The sequence below is a fragment of the Rhinolophus sinicus genome, chromosome 14, assembly GCF_057876585.1.
Source record: "Rhinolophus sinicus isolate RSI-liver-muscle chromosome 14, RSI-T2T, whole genome shotgun sequence".
In the NCBI taxonomy this organism is placed as follows: Eukaryota; Metazoa; Chordata; class Mammalia; order Chiroptera; family Rhinolophidae; genus Rhinolophus; species Rhinolophus sinicus.
In genome coordinates, this window is record NC_142514.1 from 179,679,356 (window position 1) to 179,704,492 (window position 25,137).

The 25,137-nt window shown below is 55.2% G+C and overlaps 1 protein-coding gene across 6 annotated transcripts in view; it reads right to left on the reverse strand.

Moving 5' to 3' along the window:
- Positions 1 to 22,507, reverse strand: part of SYT7 (synaptotagmin 7) — a 61,089-nt gene extending 38,582 nt beyond the window's left edge. The window contains exon 1 of one of the 6 annotated variants that reach the window (XM_074336468.2): positions 22,055 to 22,507. In XM_074336468.2, coding sequence (XP_074192569.1) covers positions 22,055 to 22,085 — 31 coding nt within the window. In that variant the 5' untranslated portion in view covers positions 22,086 to 22,507. The remainder of the gene's footprint in view (positions 1 to 22,054) is intronic. The other 5 variants (XM_074336469.2, XM_074336470.2, XM_074336471.2 and 2 more) reach the window with 5 other exon arrangements.
- Between the last annotated feature and the right edge of the window lie 2,630 nt (positions 22,508 to 25,137).

The following is a 25,137-nucleotide window of genomic DNA, read 5'->3' on the forward strand; positions in this document are numbered from 1 at the left end:
CACAGGAACTGCCCCTGCCACACTGGAAGGGTCTGGGGGTGTCATTGGGGTTGTTGAACTCCCTTTTCAATAAAGTAAATTTCACGCTTGGGCTGAGCTTTCTTCAACCACTATCTATTGAGAATCTACCATGAGGCAGAGGGGACAGGCGAGAAATCAGCTAATTATTTCTTAGTATGTCGGATGCCCCACAACCAGCGAGTGGCAGGACACCAGCTTAGGGCTCCAGGCTCCAAAGTATCTGAGAAAAGACCCAAGTGTGAGTATAGCCGCTGCCTCTTTTTAAAAATTATATATATACAGAGGGTGCCAAAACAATATATACACATTGTAAGAAAGGAAAAAACTGTATTAAAATTGTAATACTCAATATACACAGATAACAAAAGATGAATACAAGTCATGTTTGACTTCTGCAATTGCAAGAGGTGCTCAAAGTGGTTACTATCAGCGTCCAGACACTTCTGATTACGGTGAACTACTGCTTGAGCAACGTTGACCAAAGTGTCCACTTGTATACATTTTTTTGGCACCCCCAGTATATATATATATATATATACACATATATATGTGTGTGTGTGTGTATATATATATATATATATATATATATATATATATATATATATATACTTTTAAATTGATTTTTCAATTATAGTTGACAAGCCTCTGTTTCTCAATCACTCAGGTCTCCATTTTCACCTTTATAAAGATAAAAATGGCATCCACTCCATGGGATTATTGCTAGCACTCCATAGACAGGTATTATTACTAGGGTTGTTGGTGTCAGTTTTGTCACAGGTGTAAACAGAGGGCTCTGGGAGCACAAATGAAGAAATGAAGAAGTGATTGCTGGATGAGGGAGCTATCTGGGAAGGCTTTCCTGAGGAGGTGGTATTTCGTGCAGTCTGGGGCCTGGGGGTGAGTGAGGGTAGGCCATCTGGGCAAAGGGAATAGCAAGAGCAAGGGGGAGGTAAGAAGTGTCAGGCACATTGTCTGAGGAGTTGGACTAGCTTATGGGGTGTGAAATATGAAGAGCAGGCTGGGAGTGAGAGTAGGGAATGAGAGATGGGAGTCTTTCAGGCTGAGGCGCTTGTGTTCTGTAGGCCATGGGTGTCATGGAAAGTTTGTGAGCAAGGGAGGGGCAGGCTCAGAGGGGGTATTAGCAAGCTCGCGATCTGCTAGTTGTGCTGCTGTGGTCGGAGGCCACACTCAGGTGGGCTCCTCACCACACACACACCTCTTGGCCATGGGGCAGTTCTCAAAAGGGTCACCTCCCTGGAGCTCCCTCCTCTCTTTGCCACACAAGGTCCTTTTCAAAAGCTGCTCACCAACCTCTGCTGTAGGCTGGAGAGCCCCTGAGGACAGAGCCTGTCAATCCCAGAAGCCAGTGGGCACCCTCTGAATGGTCTCCAGAGCCCCAGGGAATGCCCATCTTAAGCAGTTAGCTTTCTGTGTCATGCAGAATGAGCACTGGGCTTGGAGCAACAGGCTGAGGCCTTCTTCTGGCCACTAAGCAGCTGTGTGGCTGTGGGCAAGGTGTTCAACGTCTCGGACGTCAGTGATTTCGTCTGTGGAAGAACTGAGCCTTCCTTGCTCTGACGATGCACAGGCGTCCTAGGGGTTCCACATGAGGTAATAACTTAGTCTTCACAACAACTACTGAGGTAAGCATTACGGTTATTCCCGTGTTACAAATGGGGAAACCGAGGCACAGAGGGGTCAAGTACCTTGTCCAAGATCATTCAGGTGGGTGGTGGAGCCATGGTTCAAACGCAGGCAGTCTGGCTCAGTCTACACTCTTTGCTTTGTGTGCTCTTGGGAACTCCTAGAGTTCCTGCGGATATGAAGGTGGATGCTAAGTAGACAAGGCTGTGGTCCCTCAAGCCCTCTTTAACCAAAACAGCATCATTTCCCTGGTTTACATCTTGGGCTTTTGCAGACAATTCCACTTGAAGAAAGGGATGTGTTGCTAAGGAAAGTTGAGCCCCTCGAGATCGGTGACCCTGGGATCCCCTGCAGCATGGGTGGATGCCATCATCTTTCAAGCAGCTGACCCACCAAGATGCCCAGCTCCCTAGCACCCCTCAGACAGCCCTTGAAGCCAGGGTGAAACAAACGCTTGTCATTGCAAATTGCATTGTTGGTTGCTGTGAACAAACGTGAACAATGTCCTCGGGCAACACGTGACGCTGCTGTCAAGGGGAACAAGCATGTTCTCACCTGCCAGCCAGAGTGAGACCATTCCCAGAGCACAGAGTCAGGGTCTCAGGCTGGGAGGGACCACGGAAGTCATGGGGTCAGGCCTCATCAGTGCACAAACCCCCTGGGCAGCCCTGTGGGTGACAGGAAGCCGCTTCTTCAGGAGGCAGGCCCTCCATGGATGGGCACTATTAGCGAGGGCTGCTGTGCCTTGCACTGAGCTAACTCTGTCTCCCTAGAACTTTCCCTCATGGTCCTAAGCTTGCCCTCCAGAGCTGGTGAAAACAAATTGGCTCCCTTTGCCACATGACAGGCCTCCAAATCTTTGCCGACGGCTCTCATGTCCCCTTCTAGTCTTCTCCAGGCAAACCTGCCCCAGCCCTTCTAAACCCTTCCTCTGATGACATACATGGTTTCAAGTCCCCTTAGCGTCAGCAAATTAACATTTGGGGAAAGAAAATATTGCAGCCCTAGTCAGCCTTTTGACAGGGCTGACTTCCACGACCTATCCTTGGGCAGAGGAGACATCCTGGGTCCCAGGGGTGAGACCCAGACAAGGGCAGACGGATGACATCGGGAGACCTGGGAGGCAGGGTGAGCCAGGAGCAAGGAGAACCAGGCCTCCTGGGTCCAATCCCAGGGGTGTCCTGGGAGTGAGGTGTGAGCTCAGGCACATTGCTGCCCCCTGCCCTGGCCTATGGCGGGCACATCAGCTGATCAGAGCTCAAGATTACTGATGAGCTGATGGAGTCCTTTGGGCAGAGCCTTTGCCAGGTCCTGTGGGCAGAGCCTGTGCTCCTGACCATGCCATTCCCCAAGGAGCTCTCAAGGTAGAGCCTGTGTGCTCCAGGAGGCAGCCCATGTCTGAGGTGGACAAAATGCTCACACACAGTCTTCCCCTCTAGTATGTCAGCTCCATGAAGGCCAGGCTTGCTATCTTGTTCACCACTGTCTTCCTAGCACCAAGGACAGAGCTGTACAAATAGTAAGTGCTCAATAAATGCTTGTTGAAAGAACGAGTAAGGAGGAATCCCAGGCCTCTAGGGATACTGATAATGACAGAGGCTACCATTTATTAAGCATCTGCGGTATACCAGGTTACAGGGTCCATGAAGGCAGAGGCTGTATCTGCTTTGCTCATTCCAGGATCCTCTATGACAGGCTGACACATGGGAGGTACTCAGTGAATATTTGTTGAATGTTCAATTCTTGCATACGTCATATGTTACCTTGCTTGTCACCCAAACAAGATGGGGAGAGAAGAGATGGGAGAGGCTGCAGTGACAGAGTTTGAGAACCTCTCTCTTTTACACACACACACACACACACACACACACACACACTCACACACCAGGACCCCTTCCGTTCTTCCCCTATGCCCACCTTTGCCTGACAAGCCCTGACTTTTCTAGACCCAAATAAAAAGCACCTCTTTCAGGAAGCCTTCCATAATCTCCTCAGTGGGAATTGACTTCTCCTGCCTCTGAGCCCCCCTCACCCTGTGCCTGCACCCTTCTTTTAGGGTTCAGTGATTAAGTGCTAGGGCTCTGGACCAGACTGTCTGGGCTCAAATTCTGGTTCTTACTCTTCCAAGCCATGTGACCTAATCTCTGCATGCCTTGGTTTCCCCATCTGTAAATGGGAGCTAATAATAGTACAGGCCTCGTAGGACTATGGTGAGGTTTAAAGGAATTAGCACATATAATGCGCTTAGCACAGTGCCTGACACAGAATAAATAGGCAATAAATGCTAGCTAGCTATTATCATAGCATTACCACGTCTTGCTTGGTATGAGAGACATCTAGGGCATGAAGTGTTGAATGAAATACTGAACTAGATACACATCTCGTTTTCCCCACAGGCAGAGGCCAGGGTCATGTCCCACTCCATTCTGTGCATCCTCCCCCCACACACTGCCCAGGGCCTGATCAAAATCAAGCATCCCTGAGTGCCTATGGCAGGGAATGGGGAGGGCTGAGGCAGGTGTGGAGTGGGGGGGGAGGTGTGTGTGTGGGGGCGTTGGGGGACAGCTGGAAGCCAGGCTGGACTTCAAGTGTGAACTGCAAACCTAACCCCGCCCCTTGCCAGGGCTCTGCCCCCACTCCCAATTCCTTCTCATCTCCTCAGCAAGCCATGATTTATGGATAAATAGAATCAAACAGGGCGGCTGGCTGCTGAGAGGCCCAGGGGAGCTGCTGGAGACGGAGTGAACTTCTGCAAGCAGCTCACCAGCTGCCCAGGGGGACGGCAGGGCCGCCAGAGGAGGAGCAAGTACCCTCACAACACAGGTCACAGACACTGACACCCCATGGCTGGCTGGCTTGCTCGCACACACGCACTGTACACGCCACAGAGACTCCCCCGTGGCACAGACACCCATGCTCACACTCACACTCATACACGTGCATGGTCACCCATAGCCATGGCCTGAGCAGTTGCCCAGCCCATTCTGCCATCCACGTGGTCTATGTGTTCATACATTGCCTCTAGCCTGGAATTCTCTTCTTGTGTCTGTTACTTGTCTGTCCATCTGAGGCAGAGCAATGGACAGGAAGCAGACTTAGAGGCAAAGGACCTGGATTCCAGTCCCACCTCTGCTTCTGGCCCGTGACCCTGGCATGGCCCGCTCTGGACCTCAGTTACACCTTCAAAGGATGACAACCCCTAACCTCCCTGGCTGGGGTCCTGTCAGGATCAAATGACAGCTCACATTAATTGAGCACACGCCTTTTATGGCAAACACTGTGCCAGGAAGTGTATAAGCACCATCTTGTATGGTCTCCACAACCTTGTACCTCCATGATTCCTATTTCACAAAGGAAGAAACAGGCATGGTGAGTTACGGCAACTTGAGCCCGTCTTTCACACAGCTCCCGCGGCCTCTGAGCTGAAGGGTGTGACCGCATTCTGTAATACACTACACTGTGTGACCTAGCCACCCCCAACTTTTCTCCTTCCTTCAAGAAGGCCATCTTTCACACCTGAGGCTTTACATAAGCTGTTCCCTCTGCCTGGAATGCTCTTCCTTCTATTCTCTACCCTCAAGATCCCTAGACAAAGATGGCCTTTATTCCCTCCCCCATTTCTTTCTGCTTCCCCTGTAACTATGGCAATTCTTCCTTGGGTTAATAATGAACAGTCTGTCTTTTCCTTACTGGGAGCACCTGGAGGGTTGAGACCCCAGATCACGCATCTCTGTAGCCCAAGATCTGATACACAGGAGAGGCTGGAGAAGTAGGTGCTGAACAAATGGCGTGAAATTATTCAAGGTCCCAGGTAAGCCTACCTCTTCCAGGAAGCCCTCCCTGATGGCAAGTGCTCACAGCAGTTTCTTCCTTTTCCAAACTTGAACCGACCCTCTGTCCAACCCCCTTTTCTTGGGAGTAGTCTTGTTCCCCAAGCAGGACCAATGGGGTTAGGTCCTATCTCCCCACTGTTCACGGTCTCCCACAGCCCACAGTCCATAGCCCAGGGCACAATACATAGAAGCTGCTGGACACACTGGAAATCTGTGCACATAGGCTCTTTTCCCCAGAATTCACTTGCTCTTACACTCTCAGATGGTGACATGTACATTCCTCATAGCTAGCCCTTCCAAAGTTGTCCCATAACCCCAACACCCTCCCAAACTAGACTGCTCCCCTCTTTTGGGTACCCCCAGATCCCAGGCCCTTATGCTCCTTTCCAAGTGCCTTTAATCACAGTAACTAATGTACGCTCAACACTGAATCATGTTCACAGTTTTCAGCACCTTTCTGAAGGTAAATATTCTTATGCTCATTTTACAAAGAAGAAAACTGAGGTTCAGAAGGGTTAAATATTTGTCCGAGAGCACACAGCAGAAGAGACGTAAAGGCAGAATTGAACTTGGAGTCTGTAAGACTCCAAACCCTGCAGCTCTCACGCTGTTCTACCCTCTGGGAGCTGAGCCTTGAAACAAGTCACTCTGAGGAAAGCAGGAAGAACAGAAAGAAACCGAGTGAGCACAAAATAAAGAGCAGCTGAGGAAAGGGCTTACACTTCCCCAAGAATTTTACCAAAGAGAGCTATGCGCATTTACCCCAAGCACTTCAGAGATCTCTTTCACACACACCTTTCCCTGGGCTCCTTTCTCCCTCCACTGGCCCAGCCCTTGGCCTCAGTAACGTACTTTCATTAGAGAGAGGTTCAGTCCACCTAAAGCTCTCAAAACAGGTTGGGGGTTGAGCAGCTGGGGCTGGACAGAGTAGGAGCAGGAAGAAATGGAGGGAGGGGTGCCTGAGGACTTGCCTAGGGTCCTCTCTCTGGCGCTGACTAGGGTTCAACTACTATTTCATGATGTTGGGGGTGGTTGGGGCTACATCTGCCAGAGTGTTCCCATCCTGATCCCTTCTCCCACCTGATTCTGCACCAGGATATATCATGCCCCAGTGCCTCCCCCATCCTTTGGTGGTTGCAGGATGACGTTCCAGGTAGAAAGCAGTGAAAGCTGGAGTTACAGGTTTCCATAGGAAGCAGCCCTCCACGTGCATGCTGAGCAGTTGGAAATGGAGGAAAGTGGGAGGGCATTTACAAGTGCAGAGCCTACCAGCACTAGGGCTATTTGGGCATGGGAAGGGGGGCACCTTTTGTGCCTATCCCACCTCCCGCTCTCCTTCCGACCCAAGACACACACACACACACACACACACACTCACACACACACACAAACTCACACTCAGAGAGAGAGAGAGAGAGAGAGAGAGAGAGAGAGAGAGAGGCATAATTGGAGAGAAAGCAACAGAAAACCAATGAGCTAAACTCTGAACCCCAGACAGCCAGTCAAAGCGCCAGACCTCCTGTCATGATGGATTTTTTGCCCTCTTTCTATTCTAAAATCCTTGCTCCAGGCCACCCACCTTGGGAATGGGGGCAGCTTATTTCTTGCTATAGGAAAAAGAAAATAAGACGGGCCAGTAGAAGGAAAAAAGAGAAAGAAGGGAAGGAGAGCCAGGCACTTGTTTCACAGGAAAGCTGGGCCTTGGCCCTACCCCCATGCCCTCCGGACAGTCTCTGAGTGTCCTTCAGAAAGCAGCAGAGGCAACCACAATCCCTCCAGCCTCACCCGGAGCAGGAACAAGGCTGGCAAAAGAGGAGGCCTGAGGGGAATTGTTTTGGAAAGTTACAAGTAGCTGAAAATAGGGGCTTAGCACGAGCAAGTCTCCTCAACCTTGACTGTAATAAAAACAGATAATGCGTGAGTGAGCTAGGGAGAAAGCGCTGGCAGGGGCCGCAAAGGCCTGCTGGATGCAGACAGTTTAGAATTCAGAGGAGATGCCAAGTGAGTAAACAGCGAATGAAGGATTATCCGGATGGGCCAGGAGCTGTTCCAGCAAGAAATTGGACGGGGACATGTCAGGATCCACAAGCATTCCGACTCCTCATCAGGGAGTGGGGCCTGGCGAGCTACCCGGGCCTCAGCCATGCCTTCTCTACCTCTGCTCTCTCTTCCAGCAGAGACCACGGCCTTGGTAATCATGGCTCACATTTGTTCAGTACAGAACAGTTTACAAAGTGCTCCAGACTTTACCGAGGGTTTCACATCTATTGTCGTGTTTAATGGAGGTGATGGGGTATCTTCTCTCCGGTGACTCCCTCCACTCACCACAGCCACCCCCACTTCCCACAATTCCTGGCTTAGGGAAACCTGGTGCATCTGGATTCAGTAGTCAGCCTCCAAAAAGGGGAGGAGGAGACAGGCCATCTGCAGACCCCAGAAAGCTGCTGAATCTGGAAGTAACCAGGGTCACAGCCATTTAGGATGAATAGGGCCAAGTGCCAGCTCTGAGCAGGGAGCCCAGGTTAAAGGGTGTCCAGCCAGGAGTTAGCCTGGAACCTCCCATCCTCCCCAGCCACCCCTATCTCAAAGCTGATGAGCTTCCTGGCAGCCAGGAAAACAATCATGTCCGTCAGAGCAGCAGGAACGCACATGGAGGGCCTCTCCACCATGAGTGTGGAGCAGGGGCAGGATCAGGGACGTGTGATGATGAACTGCAGGCCTTGACCACTAGTTACTCCCATGAATAATACATTGTTGTGCCTTGGCCTAAATCAGCATCTTACTGTTATTAATAATACACGGCTGCAAAGACGCTGGGGGTGGGGGAATGGAGTGCAATATTTTATTCGAGGATCTCAGAGCACTTAAGAGTTCCTCATGCTGATGACTCAATTTTACCTCCCTAAGTCATAGGTTTCCTTACAGGCCAGGGCACCTCTTCTACCCTGACACCCTCCCACCTAAGGTTGGGAGTCATATTCCATCCTGAGATTCAGACTCGACCTGGGCTTTTGGTGGGGGAGGGGGTACACTTAATCTTCACCAGCTTGAGAGCGCTCAGGGATGCAACATAGTGTGAAGCAGCTCCCAGAGGTGCTTAGGAAGGAGGGGGATAACTAGTGGGAATCCAGTTGTGGGAGAGATGGATGGAAAGCGATCACTGGGGATCTGAGTCCAGTTCTGCCACCCATTGTGTCACTGTGGCTGTGTGACCTTAGGCAACTAACTCAATTCTCTGGTCCTAAATTGCCTCGTTAGAATATAGGGTGTCTGAGATTCCCTATCGGAGGTGCCATTCTACCATATTTTAGGGTATCATTTGCATGACAAATATTAAGACAGAGCAACCAAGCTCGTGTCCCTGAGCTCTATCCACGGTACTGAAACAGCTACCGGGCGGCTCTGCCTCTGTCCTTGGTGCTGAAACAGGACGCGGTCCTGGGTCTGAGCACTCCTCCAGGCCACCCTTTGCATTGCTCCCGACGAGCGGGACCTTTTTCAGAACTGCATCACAGTGGACCCACCTTCCTCTGTCAATTCCTCCCTGATCAGCCCCAAGATGAAGCCCCGCCAGCAACCAACCGACTTCAAGAGCTCCCTTTACCCGGTGAGGTCCTCCGATGCCGAGGACCCCAGTCAGCAGGCCGACTCGAGACAAAAAGAGCCTCCCAGCGCCCGTAAGTGCCATATTCCATTTCCTCAAGAGGAGCCTGCCTCACTGCCTCCTGGAGGCTGGCGCGGGTACTGCGCTCAGAGCAGGAGCACAGAAGGTCCCCAGGGTGGGGCTGGGCGAGTGGGGGTGGGAGCGGCAGACGGTCTGGCCCCTCGCCGCCCCCTCACTCCTCCGGGGGCAATCTGGCGCTCCGAGCTTGCAGTGCTGCCCAACACTGGCATGCTCGCTACAGGCTGTACGTGATCCGGCAGCCTTGGGGCGCCATGCTGCCTGGTACACAGTGAAGACTCAACCCAGGTGGCCAACCCAGACCAGGCAAAGCTCCCTCCTCCAAGATGAGTGGGGTAGACACATTTAAACAAACACAACCTTTTCTCCCAGTACAGGGCCAGTCCTACCAAGAGAACATAAAGGCCTGTAACACCCCTCCCCCAGGGCAGACGCTCCCTACTTCACACCCACCCAAATAAGAAATTTGCCCACAGCCCCTCCTTAGGAAAAAGTGGGGTGTGGGGGAGAAGGCCACAGGGGCAGCCTACTTCTGTCCCTCCAATCCACAGGTAAGGGTTTTTTGAGAAGCAGATCTGTTTGGTGTTTCTAGGGACGGCTTGATATTAGCCTCACTGGGTGTAAAAATTTGCCTCCTTCAAAAAAAAAAAAAAAAAAGCAAAACAAATAAAACCACCTGAAGACAACAATCAAAATCACAGCTTCTCTGGATCCAGGCAGGGAGTAAAGATAATAGCCTTTAATTACAGTAGATACTATGGCTAATGTCATTTATTGAGCACTTACTATAGGCCTAGCACTGTGGTAAGAGCTCTGCAAACATTATCTCATTTAGTCTTACAAGCCTCCTGAGGGGAACGTCATGATCAGTATCCTACAGAAGATGAAAGTGGGGTTCGTAGAGGTGAGGTGACCACTCAGAGTGGTGCATCTGGTGAGTATTGAGACTGGCATGGGAAACCACTTCTGTCTGCCTTTGTCAGCTGAATCTACCTCATCATCCTTCCATGTTCCAGAAGGCTTGCTGCCCCTTAGGTGTTTCCAAGACCACCCATCTGTGTACCATCCTCACATCTCAGCTGAGAGACACATGGAGAAAGACAATAATTCCTCACATACCCACAGCACTTTACAGCCTGCAAAGTGCTTTTATAGCCACTGTCCAAATCAACCCTCATGATACTGAGGCCCTCTTCTCATCTTACAGGAGAGAAAACTAAGGCTCAAAGGAATAAGTGGCTTGTCCCAAGTTACACAGTAAGTAGTGGAGCAACTCAGATGGAGATGGTGGGACTCTAGCCCAGTGCTCTCTGCCCTTTTCTCCAAGGCTGGGGTCCTTGGAGCAAGCCAGGGAGGGGGTCCTAAGGGCCTTTATCTCCTGAGGGGCTTCCTGAGCCCCTGACCTGAGCTACTTCCCTCCCACTACTCCCTAGGGCCCATCAGTTGGCTCAGCTCTAACTTGGAGTCTCGACGTCTCACTCTAAATGAAATTTTTTTCCAGGCAATTACTTCCTGCTAATTAGGAGGCAAGGCTGCCAGTCCCTGGGCCCTGGGCTGACCCCTTTTCTCAAGTCACAGGGGTAGGGGTACAGGGTAGCAGCACCAGCCACAGAAACTGCCTGGGTCGGCCCCATCAGCTGAAGGAGGCCAGGAAACTTTTGAGGGTGGGGGCTGGTAGAGGAGTAAGGAGCCCGAAGGAACTGGAGGAAGGGAGGCGGGCTGCTGGGGAGGGAGGGACTCTGAAGTGGGAAAGAGACAGGGGACAGGAGGCTGGAAGAGCCTCGACATGTCATGCAGAGTAAGAGAGAGAACTAGGCTCGGGAGCAGCTGGGGGAGCCAGGAGGATCCAGGGAAACCAGGACATGTGTCACATTGTAGGAAGGAAAAAGGAGGAATCACAGGAAGCGAGAGACAGAGGAGGAGGGAGAGACCTCCCCTCTGCCCAGGGAGAGGAAGGAAGAAAACACCCTGGAAAATGGTCAAGATGACAGAAGTAGAAGAGGCAGAGAGGGGGAGATACTGGGAAACTCCAGGAAGGGGAAGGAGAGAGGAAGGACAGGGAGGAAGGAGGAACTGCTGAAGGAAAGCCCTGGGGAAAAGGGGGGAGCGTAGGGGGGGACAGCTGGAGTGGCAGCTCCCCGGGCCCCAAGAAGGGCTCTCTCTGCTTCATTGTCCTTGAGCCTCCCCCAATGTCAGTGCCCAGCCAGTCGGGCCTGCATGCCCCCTTAGGCATCCACAGGTACCGGCGGCATGATGGCAGGCCACTAGCCGGCTCAGGCCCAGATGCTCCATCCGCCCAGGGCAGCTGGCCCACCTCTCTTCCTGCCAACCTGCCACACTCTCCAGTGGGCTAAGTCAGGGACCCTCCTAAGTCACACAGCAACATGACCAGAAGTCTCTGAGACTGTGCAGTCCAGCTTCCCCACTTTACCGAGGTAGGATCAAGGCCCAGAGAGGAAATGGCACTTGTACAAGGTTATATAGCAAGTGAGAGATGAGGCCAGGTATACAGAGCTCAGGGGCTAAGTCCCAGAGGTGAGTCCTGTTTCCTCCTGGGCAAAGCCAATATTAGCAGGAGACAAAGACAGGTCTTGCTTACCAGCAAGTCAGTCTCTCATGAGTTTAAGCCCTGTGGAGTGTGGGGTAACAGGCGGAAGTGAGCAAGGGTACTCAGGGTCTGGAAGGGAAGCACAAGAAGTCACCACTCTTGGAGCACTGGGTTCCATCCACATGGGTTATAATTACAGCTGACATTATTGAGCACTTACTAGGTACAGTATTCCAGTGTTACATGAAGGACCTCATTCAATCTCCACAATAACCCTACCAAGTATGTGTTACTATTATTCCAGCAGAAGGAAGAAACGGACTTAGGAGGGTGGAGTGGTTGGCCAAGTCCACAGGCTGACCAGCGCTACGGTTCTAACTCAGACCGCCGGCCCCGTTCTGAGGACCCCTCCACCTCGCATTATCTAATGATGTGCGGATTCCTGCGTTCCCAAGGTCCCAGCCCAGCACTGGCAGTATCTAGGCTCCAGATGGCAATAGGGTTACAATCCTGTGTTGTGGGGCTTCTTGTGGCCCAAAGGGCGGGGGGCAGTGTCCGGAGGTCCTAGACTTGAATGAGCCCTGTCTTAAGGCGCTGCAGTCTGGGTTCTAGTCCTGGCTCTGGCACTAACTTACTGTGTGACATTGGGCAGGTCATTTGCCTTCTCTGAACGTGGGACTCCCACCTATATCATCAAAAGAGAGGAGACCAGGTAATAAGAGCTAGTACACATGTGGTGCTAACTCTGTAACACGCCCGGTTCTAAGCAGTTTACATTTATTAATTCTTAGAATCCTCCCAGCCGTCCTCTGAAGATGGAGAAATGTGGCAATGAGAGGTTAATTAACTTGCCCAAGATCACAAAGCTAATCAATACACGGACAATCGGGGATATGAACCCCATTACTTTTGATCCAGAGTCCCTGCTCTGGCTGCCACGCCACATTATTTCCCAAATGACTTTCTCAGCCCATTTGGTGCCCCAGAGCGGTCTGCTTGTATCCGTCTGCACTGGTACACACGCCATCATGTTTCCACATGAGAAGAACACACACAGCGTCCTGTGTCTGTATGACACCACATATGTTTGTTTCCACACCTGCTCCTGTGTCTTCCCTCAGTTGCTGTTCGGAATAGCCACGCTCGATCAGACACTTCCGTAAGCATTCTAGTAGCACCAAGAACAGGTCAACTCCAGCCGGTCCATACACACGCACACATGCCCCCCTTTCTGGGCACTGGCTGACTCGTGGGGGCCCTGGGCCATACCTCAGGACACAGCCTTGTGACAGTGACGTAGGTCACCACACCCCTTCTCCTCTCCCCCCTCTAGCGCCTGGGTGGCTCACACATCACATCACACACCTGCCGGCACCCCCATCCATGCTGCCTTCCTCACGCCTCTCCCCTAACAGAAGCAGGCACCTTCTCCAGGAAGGAAGCAGGCACAGGCCCAGCTCCCACGGCCCGAAGATGCCAGCCAACCCGGGGGTGGAGAGGGAGATAGAGGCATTGACCAGATGCTTGGGGGATCTGGGGTCCACAGTTCCTACCTGAGACTAAGCCCTCCCTTGGGCCTGAGTGCCAGAACTGAGCTCTCAAGACCCTAGAGATGGCCCCCCTTTGTCATTGCCAGATATGGGGCTAAATGGGGGACCTGGGGACCTCTGTCCATCCCTCCCAAGCAGGACGGTGGTGTCGTAAGGGCTTCTCTGGCCAAGCTACCATTGCACCCCCAATACCCCATCCCTGGTCCCTGCTCTCTCCTCCCCCTGCCCAAGCATCTCAGAGTTCTGAGTATTTTTAGGCCTCAGCTGACAGGCTGTGAAATCGCTCCCTTCGCACCTCCCCAACCAGGCGGGGGCTGGAGAGGGAGGAATGGGGTTGGGGGGGCACACAGCCAATTCAACAGGCTCCTCCATGGCCAAGCAGGGAGTAAGGGGTGCCCCCCCTGAGTGAGAGGAGCCTTCCCCGGTGCCTGTAGAGAGGCAGGAGACGGGGTGGGAAGGAGGCTCCACCCCACTCCAGGAAGCTGAGAACAAAGGTTTTAGGGGACATCTCAAGCACTGAGGCAGCGCTGGGAACACCCTCTGAGTGAAGCTCTGTAGCCAGTAACAATTCCCAGCACTGCCTTCCAAGTGATGGGCCAGGAGACAGACTGGCTCGGATCCCACTGGGATAAGGGAGCGGCAGGCAGTGCAGCCAGTGGTTAAGACCTAGCGTTGGAGTGAGGCTCACTTGACACTCCTCCCTGCTCTACTGAGTGACCTGGTGAGACACTCCGCCTCTCTGGGCCTGTTTCCTCGTCTGTCCTACAGGGATAATGATATCTCCCTTATGGGACTGCTGTGAAGATTGAATGAAATGCTGTCTGTGAAGAGCACGGTGGTCTGAGGACCCACCAAACACTGCTAGCGACTCTCCTTTGCCACTTTCTCTGACCTGCACATGCTCCTAACTGCTCCTTCCTTGAACTGCTTCCCCTACTGTGAAGGGGCCTACAGTTCATCCTGCCTGTCTGTCCTTCTTCCCCAGGGAGACAAGTCCCCTGCTGAGGGGTGTAGACAATGCAGGCCATCTCTGCCTCCCTGCTTCCTGTTGCAGGGCTTACATACACGTCCTATGTGCACAGGGACCCAAATATAAAAGCGCATGTGTTGCCAGCACTAGGTGTGAGGTGTTTGTTCTGGGACAACCCCCTAGAGAAGTAGGAGGATGTACCCATGCCCTGCGGTGAATGGGCCCCTGTACCAGGGCCACGGGCACAGGGAGGTGGGGCGGCCCGCCTAATTGCCATGGAAACAGGTTGGCGCTGGAGCCCAGGCCTGGCTGCTGGAGTGTGAGCTGTGTGGCTCCTCCTGGGACTAGCCCTGATGCCCACAGTGGGGGTGGGGTGCAGATGGAATCCTCTGGAGCATTAACTGTGTCCATTGGGCCCTGGGCTAGTGTATCTTGGTTCTACATCCCTCCCTGGAACGCTTTCTATGCTACCTGAGCTCCCCAGGGAAACACTCTGGGGGTGTCCATCCATGCCCATCTGTAGCAGGCTGCCCCCTTGAATGCCCATCACCCACCACTAGCTTTGGAAGGGCAGGACCCCAGTCTGGCTGGACACTGTAGCCGTCCCGGAGTGGGTGTCTGGGGCTCAGCCCGGTACAGCTGAGAGCCTCCCCACTGCCTCAGCTCGCAGGTTCTGTATACAGATCTGCTTGAAAGCCATCCATGGCTCTCCATGGTTCTAATTAAAAAAAAAAAAATCGCGTTTTCCTATTTCAGAAGGCCAGGACCTTCATCACCTGGTCCATCCTACCTTTCCTAAGCCTCAACTCCTGCAACTGTCCCCCCAACGCCTCCCTTCCAGCCACATGCAAGCACTCGCTGCTGCCTCAACTGACCAAGACTTGTCACACCTCTAGGCCGTCGTGTGTGCTGTTCCCACCACACCGGATGCCTCACCCTGGCTTGCTCACCTGACATGGCAAGCTCTTATTCTTCCTCAAGACCCAAGGCCCTGGACCCAAAGCTCACGCTCCTGGGTCTGTAGTCTGGCTGGAACCCCACACTGACTTCTAACTGCAAGTTCCCCCTCCAGCTGTTCTGATGGTAACTGACTGACACCGCCTAGATGGAGCCCTCCGCTACTCCTCCACCACGGCTGAAGCAAAAGCATGTCCTCCTCGGAGCTTCCAGAACCTTCATCCCACATATCAATCACTTGAAATAGGATAACGCTGATAACAGCTGCTGTTGGCTGAGTGCTTACTATATGTTGGGCTCTCTGCAAGACGTTTCCCACCTTATCTTGCCTCATCCTCCAACCCCATGAGAGGTCAGAACCATCCTCATACCCATTTAACAGAAGAGGAAACTGAGGCCACAGTGGTGAACTAACTTGCTCCAGGGACACAGCAGCAAGTGTCTCTGCCAGGATTCGGACAGCTGTTTGACCCCAGAGACCCAGCTTAAGCAAGCCACCCCCTGCTGCTCATACGTAACTGCTTAGGTTATACTGAGCGCTCCACAATAACAACTTGCTGTTTTTATTGCACTATTATTATCGCAGGGTGTGTTGGGTAACCTGAGAGGGCTTTCTTAGGCTGGCCCCCCTATAAAGCACAAAATCCCCATTCCTGGAGAAAGTAAATAAGGGCTCAGAGGGGCCCTTGAGCTGCCAGGGACGGGGGTCAGGATAGTAAAGAGGTATGCAGGGAGCCCCAATATTTGAAACTGGTGGAGTGGGGAACCTGAGGAGTGCTGGAAGGAGCAAATGCTCAAGGGGGTCACAGCAGGTCCAGGATGGGCAGAGTGGGAGTGGGCCCTCTGTGTGCTGAGCTGGCCATCGCTCTCTGGCCCCGCTGACACCACCCTGTGGTAATGAGACGGATCCAATTTGTACCCAGGGCCCCGCCGGGAGCAGCTGCTGTGGCAGGGTTTGAAGTAATTTAATTGGACACATTAGCCACACAGCTCTCTCCTCCGCTCCCCTCGTGCAGGGCCTCACGCAGGCGCCCCTTGTGGCCTCCCACACCCCATAACACCCTACGCTGGCTGGGGGCAGGATGCACGCTGCACCCACCTGCACTGTGAGACCCCCACCTGCTAGGACTGACCCCTTGGCACCCCTCCTCTTTCATTCTGGGGGCTTCTGGGGCTCCAGAACCAGAGGGCTTGCTGGGCTCTGTAGGCCCCAGGTTCTTCCCTTTCTCCGATGCAAGCAGCAACCATGGGAGCCCCTGGGGCTGCAGCTCAGACCTCTCCCTCCTGTCTCCTCTGATGGGCAGAACAGGTCACTTCTTTTTCTCCCCCAGCCAGCCTGACAGGCCCCATTTCCTGCATTCCTGGAAGGGCACTGAAGGAACAGAGCCACTACCACGATGGGGGGGGGGGGGCAGTCTTCCTCTCAGGTTCTGAGGGAGGGGTGCATAATACATGCACAGAATCAGACATAGTCACAAACAGATATGTGCCTAGTTAGACCCAGACACAGGCACACACAACACACCCATGCTGACTGAGCCACGCACAGTAGTGGAAAGGCCTGTATTTGTACACATCAAAGCTCTAACGCCCCACGTCCACACCTGTGCATGCCGCGCAGCCAGGTGAAGCCCTGCTCCTAGCAGATGGAGGCCTCAGAGGCCGCCAAGCTGGCAGGTGGGAAGGTGTGGCAGGGGGCAGGCAGGGTCCCTGGAGGGCACAGGCCCCGCCTGGCTGGGTACAGGTCCCCAGGGCTGGGCAGGTGCCCTCCCCCAACACTTCCCGTCACAGCTCCCGGCGCACCTCCGAGCACCTCCGCGCACCTCGCTACAAATACACTCATTAGCTGCTGTTTACAGCGGGCACGGCACTCAGATGAGCGCAGCTATTACGGCAGCCGTTCAGCTGCCACCCGCGCTGCACGGCATGTAGATACACACACAGCAGTGCTTCTCCCCACTGACCCATACCCTCCCTTTCCACCAGTGCTATGGCCCCACACACAACCACGGTACATGTACATGTTGGCTCTGAGCCCAGCCCCACAGGTGACACACCTCTTCCAAGGGGCCTTCCAGGTGGAAGCTGTAGGGGACCCCCGCACCCCCCGCCCCAGCACAGGCCTGATGTGCCAGCCCACCTTCCAACCAACTGGGTCCAGAATTCCAGGCGCCAGCTCTGGGCGCCGTCCAGCCCCTTCCACAGGTCCCATGCTGTCTGCCAACTGTTTCAACCCTTGGGGAATTTTGCTGGGTGAGACCAAAGCCCTGCCCTCCAGACACAAGTTGGACAGGGCCCAGCAAGTTTGCCCCTGCTGCCTGGAAGGTCAGGGACTTCCATGTCCATGGAACTGGCACAGTCCGCCTGGCACCACTGGCTGGGGTTCCCTGGCAAGGCAGGCGGGCACTAGGGTTCGGCCTGGCACAGGCTAGCTCCGGCACCTGGCCAGACCAGTGACCGCCCCAACAGAGAGAGCTGACCTTACCAGCTGCCTGTGCCACCTACCAAGCACTGCCCATGGAGCAGGGCACTGGCTCCATGCAGGGCTCTGCCTGTGCCCACCTGGAGGCCTCAGTGCCTCTGAGGAGGCTGTGCAGTCGACTCCTCTTGCAGCCGAGTCCCCTGCTCAGGACTGGGCCTCCTCCCTCCCACCCCCAGGAGTCCCCCTTCACCACTCCTCTTCCTGCTTTTCCGGCCTCAATCTCCTGGGAGAAGCAGTTATTGAAAATGGTCCATCAGCTTCAATAAGGATTCAAAGTCCCTGAGAGAATAGTGGGTGGGCAGGGAGTGGGGGTGGGGGAAAAGGAGGGGGGAACCACCCACTCCTCCTCTGCCTTCCTGAAAGACTTTCTGCAGTGGCAGGGCTGGAGGGGGAAGAAGGGGACAGCTCCCCACTGGCACTTTATGTTGCCTTCTGGGCCCCTTGGGCCTGAGCTCCGGATCAGCCAGGGGCACGGCCCAGCTGCCCAGGGCCTGGCCTGTCTTTGCTCACCTGATACCCACCTGTTCCCCTACCTTCCAGCTGTCCCTCACCTGTCACCTGCTGGCCTCTGTCTTCCCACCCTAATCCAGCCTGTTCTAGTCCCTCTTTCCCAACTACCTAGGAGGGGCTTTGAGGCTATCTCCCTCCCCACCATCCCACAGTCCTTGAGCACCCAACCCATGGATCAAGCTGTCCCCACAAGGCTACTGAACAGCATGACCCGAGACCAAGGGGTCCTGTCTCTATGGGGAACACTCCAGCCTGGGAGCACCGGCTACCCTCACCCAAGTCCCATAGAAGCCCTCCCGCCCGCCCTGCGTTTCAGACCTGCTCAGCCCCAGGCACCCCTCGGGGCCATGGACTGTGGGGAGATTATTTGATCTTCAGTCCCAGACTCTGACCCAAGCCCAGGGTGCAGGCCAGGGAGGTTTGGGCCTGTGCCGATGGAGCAAGTGGGGGGGGGGGTGGACAGGTAGATGACGGTGTGGGGAGAGCTTGTCAGTGACATGGTTACACAGAGTCAGGCCTTGGACTATCCCGTCCCCCAGCCCTGGTCCCTAACCCCGGTGGCCCTCCGAGCACACCCCGTTCTGCCCTTTCAGCCATACCCCTCATTCCTGCCCCACACCTCACCCACTGCCCCTCACTTGTGCCCAGTAGGTGCCCAGTGGGTGCCCAGTGGCCTGGGCAATGTTGTAGATCCTTCTGCCTTGAGAGAAACCTACCCTGCCAAGGCCCCTTGACCCATGCAGTGTGCCCCCCCATACTCCCTATGAACAGGAATGACCTGTCCAAAAGAGTTGCTGTAGGGGGCAGAGCCCACTAACAGGTGGAACAGATGAGACCTCAAGCACCGCTACTCCCGGGGACAAGCTGGAAGAGGCTGGGGCAGGGCAGGCAGCCCTCGGACCTGACTTCTCTCCCCACACTGCTGCACAGGCCCAGACTTTCCCTCTCTAGCCCTGCTCACTCGGCTCACCGCAAGGTCACCTCTCCCTCCCTCCTTCCCTGCTGCCGTCCTGCCTGCCCACTGCAACGCTGACACCTGCAGGCCTGCTGAGGCCCTGCCCAGGCTGGGGACAGGCACAGAGGGACACAGAAAGGCCTGGACAGGCCAGCTTCGGGAGGAACAGAGGATGAAGACTAAAGGCAGGGAGAGGGCCCAGTGCCTAGCGGAAGGGGCAGAGGTGAGTTTGCAGGCATGGTTGACGGAGGCTGGGCAGAGTTTGGAGCAGAAGCCAATGGGGGTCTTCATTCTTCACTGGGCGCCAGCTTTTTCCCATAGTCCCTTGCTTCAGCCTTGATCTGAGAGGGTGTTTCCCAGGGCCCAGGGGCCCAAGTGGAGAGGGAAATATGTCGGTTGCCTGTCCTGTCGGGTAAGGGTCTTAGCAGTAGGCTGAGCCCTACGGGGACTTGTAGAGTGAGTGGCATGAGGGGGGTGGGGGGTGACACAGGGACCCCCTGGAACTAGCCTGGAACATGGGGGAGCAGGAGAGGACAGGAAATTTAAAAAATTTAAAGGATTGGGCCACAGGTGTCCCTGGGAGTGGGATGAAGGGATTAGGATGTACAAGGCACTGGCCCCTGGGGGACCCGAGGCGCTGGCCTGAACAATTTGCATACCTCACTCCCACCTGGTGCCAGACAAAGGCAAGATGGGGGAACAGAAATGGGGGCACACATAGCTCTGGCTGGGGTAGCAGAGTCTGGGGGGCCTGGGGTGAGCTGGGGGGAGGGGAAGTCTAGCCTGTAGCTGTAGGAGTTATAGGAGGTGGGCAGGGATGCCAGGGGGCACAGAGGCCAGAGTGAGGTCTCTGGCCCCTCAGAGATCCCCAGGGGACTAGGAGCAAAAGGAAACTCTGCTGTCTGCAGCCCACGACAGACCCCACCCAGCCCAGTGCCCACACCAGAGAGAAGTAGCCCTCAGGCCAGCCTGTTTCCCAGAGCTGCCCCTGCCACGGCACTGGTGGGCGCTGCAGCTGTAGTGGGAGTGGGCAGGACAGGCCTCCACCCCAGACAGGGAGGCCCATTCGAGGAGGGAGGAGAGGGAAATAGGGGCTGCCAGCACTGGATTCCAGGCCCTTTGCCCAGGAGATACCAAGCACATCAAGTTGGCCTCCATGGAGAAGGTAGAGGTGCTTGGAGGAGGGGTGATGTCACGGTGCCCGGGGCTGAAAGGGAAGCGGGGGAGAGAGGACAAGGGCACAGTCCCAGGCCACTGGCCTAACAGGAGAGGGACGGCTGCCAGCCTGGCCACGCAGGGGGAGGGGAGCATCCTTACTGCATCCCCCCTTCCATCTTCATATCCCAGAGCTGGTCTCTGAACTATGTAAGCTATTGGCTTCTGAGAGGGGGATCCAAGCAGGAGAATGCCTCTGCCCTTGCTTGGTCCAAGTGCTGGAAGCTGGCAGCCCTTTGGGGGAAATTGCCAGCGTAGGTGACCTGGGTCCAGACAGATGAAGGGAGGGGTCTCCAAAAGTACTGTCCCTTCAGCAATCACCTAGAGGACGTTCATAGATAGGTATGAGGTTCTAGAGAGGGAGACTGAGTGTCTTTCAACCTTATGCCCAAGACAGAGTGAGTGCAATGCCTGGCACCGGTAGGTCCCCTTCACTGTTGGGCTGCAGTGACGTGATGGGAGTGAGAGCAGACTTTTCAGGAGTCAGGGACAAGTTGAGGCTGCCCCAGAGGGAAAGTGCAAAGTGGGCACCCACTGGACTGCCCTCAAAAGCCTTGGGGCTCTAGCCCCTTCTGTGGAGGGTCTTAGACCAGTTCCCTCCCTGCAACACCTTTGCCCCCAGGACATCAGCAGCAGTACGCCCGAAGGCTCTCATTTGGGCGCAAGTCCTCAGGCTGGGGTGTCATGCTTTTAGTATCAGAGAGAGACCCAGCAACTGAGACCCTCTGGCAGCCTGAGGTGCTGGGCCTGGGGTGGGGCACCCCAGGTGGGAGGTAAGTAAGACTGAGCCTGGCAGGAAATGCAGGGGACCTGCCTACAGGTGGGCACTGCGAGAGGAGGTGAGGAGGTGTCGTAAGCCAAGGAGGAAATGGCAGAGCAATTGCCCGAGGAAGGAGGAAAGGTTCCTGGCTTGGCTCTGAGGATGCCAGGATGCTGAGCAGACGTGGGCTCCAGGCCACTCCCCAGCTCCTGCTCCAGAGAAATGCAAAGGAGCACAGCCCCTCCCCCTCCTTCCCTGGACAGGACTGGAGTGAGTTTGGGGTTCTTGGCTTTCCCCCTCCCCAAGTCCAGGAGAAAATTCCCCTAGCACCCCCACCCCCATCAATCTCCGCGCTTTCCCGTAGGTACTCCTCCTCAACGCTCCTGCGGTCCTTCCCCAAGCCCCCTCCCCTGCTGCTGCACCAGATTCCCACTTGCCCCCTGGCACCCTCTCAATTCAGTTGGCACCGCCGATGTCACTCCACTCCCTTGTGCCCACAACCTTGGCCCAAAGCTGCCCGGATCCTTGTCCCAGGGTCCCCCAGCGCTGGCACCCTCGGGGCACTGGTGCTGGGGACCCGGGGATGCCTCAGAAGGCACTGCCCGGCTCCTGCGGGGGCAGCGGCTGCTCGCTCCACCAAACACGTTGTCCTTGGGCTGCTAGGGGCGGGGGGAGGAAGCCCTTGTGGGGACACTGCGAAGCTGGCACCGGGCATCCAGCCTGGCAGTGCCCTGACTGCGGGGGACCGGGGTCTGAGCCGCTGCTGCTCAAGCCCGCGCCCCGGGGCTGGGATGACCCTGGCGGGGGGGAGTCTGCGCGGCTCTGGCGGACAGCAGCCCCGGGCTAGGGCTCCGAGAGGGCGCCCGGCGCTGCCGCCGTCCGGCCCGCCGGTGCGGGGCGCCCCAGCCCGCGCGGGGCCGCGCTTACCTGGGCTGGCCGCCTCCGGGTCCCGGTACATGGTCCCCTCGTCGCCGGCTCCTTCTGGGCTCCTCAGAGCCGCCCGCGGCCGCGCGCTGCTCCGCCGCGGCTGCAGGGCATGGGGCCGGGCGACCCCCGGGGGCGGGTCCGAGGGCTGGGGCCGCGCGGGCTGCAGCGAGCCGCGGAGCGGGGGAGCAGGGGCCGCCCGCCAGCCCTCCCGCCTGCCCGTGGAGCACGCTGCCGCTGTCGCTGCTGCTGCCGCCGCCGAGCCTCCTCCCTCCGGCCTAGGCGCTGCGTGTGCGCGCCGGAGCGTGTGTGAGTGTGTGTGTGTACGAGGCCGTGTGTATGTGTGTGTGTGTGTGTGTGAGCGCGTGTGTGAGCGCGCTCGGGGCTCCGCCGGCGCCGCCCGCCCGCTGCCGAGCGCCGCGGCCACGACCGCCGCCACAGCCTGCACCCGCTGCTGCCCGCTGCCGGCCGCGCGCCGCACTGCAGCCCGCGCCCGCCGCCGCCAGGAGCCGCCCCGAGGGCACCGCCACCGCCCCGCGCCCCGCCCGCCCGCAGCTCCCGCGGGGAGGGCACGGCGCCCTCCAGCTGGGCTCTTCGAGTCTGCGGGTCTCGCCTCACTGCGCGATCCCCTCGGCCCGTGCGCTCCTGATGACAGCGGCTTCGAACCCGGCAAGACCTCAGAGTCCGCCACCTCCTCCGAGGTGCTCATTGACTCCGCTTCAAAAGGCGTGGAACTCCAGTCCATGTTTTCCACCTGGTGGCGGCTCGAGGGCGTCAGCTCGGGACTCGACACCAAGACGGTCTCGGGGAGACGGGCTGGTGTGTGTAAAACCCAGGAATGGAGTTTTTTGCCAGGCTGAGACTGGATCGGCTACCCTGGCCATCCTCAAGCTTGCACACAAATAGAGCCAAAAAGTCTAGGATTGCCACCTCAGTGGGGGACTAGGCCTAGTGACCCTTCCTACTTAATCCAGTCCCACAAAAGAAGAAAACAGACTTTACAGCCTGTGCTCATCCCTCTCCCACATGGCTGGCTTCTCCACTGCCCCCCTTCCTTGACCCCAGTGCTTCAGTGGGTAGGAAGAAAATCCCTCCTTGCCCTTTCAACCTTGGAGCTCTCTGTACCCATCTGTCAGCTCAGCTTAGTCCAAATCAGGAGAACCCTAATTCTTCTTTCTCTACCGAATTGGAACTGTTTGACTCTGTGGCAGGGGAGAGAAGAGGCCTTTCTCTCAAGCATTTGAAAGGCCTGGAACCAACCCATCAGTGGTTTCAGGTACAGAGCCTTCCCTGCACACAACTACACACCTAATCAATGACACCCTCCCCACCCCAAATACACACAGGCACACAAACACACCTCCCACACAAGGAGATACAGACACTGAAGGGTCACACAGCACAGGGCCTAGCCCTATCCTGAACTGAAGCAGGTTGGCAGGAGGGTATAATCCCAGGCCTGCCACAGCGTCCCTCCCCTGCACTGAGAATGAAGTTCAGGTGAGCCAGGCTTTCCAGAGTCAAGGTTTCCTACCCCTACCTTGAGAAATTCACTTAACTGATTTTTATACTGCATAGCTCATACCCAGCTACACCTCCACCTTCCTACAGCGCAGCAGGCAGCCAGCACCCACAGGGACAAATCTCCACCTCAAGTCTCCCCCAACACACACACACACACACACACACACACACACACACCCCACCCCCTTGAACTCACATGGAGCCTATCTCACACACACACATACACACACACACATACACACACACACCTCCACCCACAGCTTTTCCGGTTGAGAAACAGATAAGGAAATTCCTCCAAGCAAACCTCCATGAAGACTGTTCCGGTAGAGAACAGATTTCCTTGGATTGAATGTTCTAATTAAAAATGGAAGGGGAAAAAAAGGCATTTTTAGGTTCTAGCCCACTATTCCTCAGTGGCCAGACATCTCAGCCCTCATCCCCTGGTCAAGGGCCATTACCTTTCATATACCCACATGCAGCCAATAATCCAGGAGCTATTCACACACACCTTTTTGGCAAACCCCAGAAAGCCAAGCCAACAGGCTTGGACCTCAGAATCTCCAGCCTGTCTTGTTCCCGCTCCCTCCCCAGCTACCTCTCCCATTGCCCTAGTAAAGAGCAAATAGTGTACACCTTCCCCCACCTTTTCCATCTCCTCACCCCTGCATCCCCATCAATGGGCACCACACAAAGAGGTTCTCTGTTCAGGAATCTCCCCACCCATCAACCTGAGCGTCCAGAGAGGGACAGAATTCATCACTGCAACTCAACAGATCTTTCTAAGTATCTAGAATCATGGAGTTTTTCAGAGTTGGAAAGGAAGAGGACAGCTGAGAGATAGCCTAGGCCACCCCTCAGGTGACAGATGGTGAAGACAAAGCCTGTAGAGGGAAAGGAACTGATCCAAGGAGATAAAGGCCCCGAACTAACAGCCCAGGGAGCTGATGAGAGAGCCAGGAGCAGAGTCCTTGGTCCTGACTCCCAGCCTGTGAGATTCATGAGAAGACCTGTGGTTGCTCCCCTCCAACCGCTTACAACCTGTCCCTTACAAAAATAAAAATCCCAATCTCATTCACTCCCAGCAGGCATTAGACAACCATTGTTCCAGAAGGTCAGAGCTGGGCTGTCCTTCAGACATACCAGGTAAACCCCATGAGATACTGTTGTGGAAACTGAGGCCCTGGGGCATTGAGAATCTTGGGTGGGTTTTTATTTCCTGTATCACTGACACAGCAAAAGCTTTGAAGACACTCTTTTCTGGGCCTCAGTCACTTTGTCTAGGGGATGCAGGGTCATTGGAAAGAGTAAAGAATATAGATTTGTGTGGTTCTCTCATTCGTAGCTATGTGACATGGGCAGACTACTTCACACCTCTGGGCTTTAGTTTCCTCATCCATACAATGGAGATAATAATAGCACCTATTTCCTTCTACTATTATAAAGATTAAATGAGATGACACAACTAAAGCACTTAAAATGATACTTGGGGGCCGGCCCGGTGGCTCAGGCGGTTAGAGCTCCATGCTCCTTACTCCGAAGGCTGCCGGTTCAAGTCCCACATG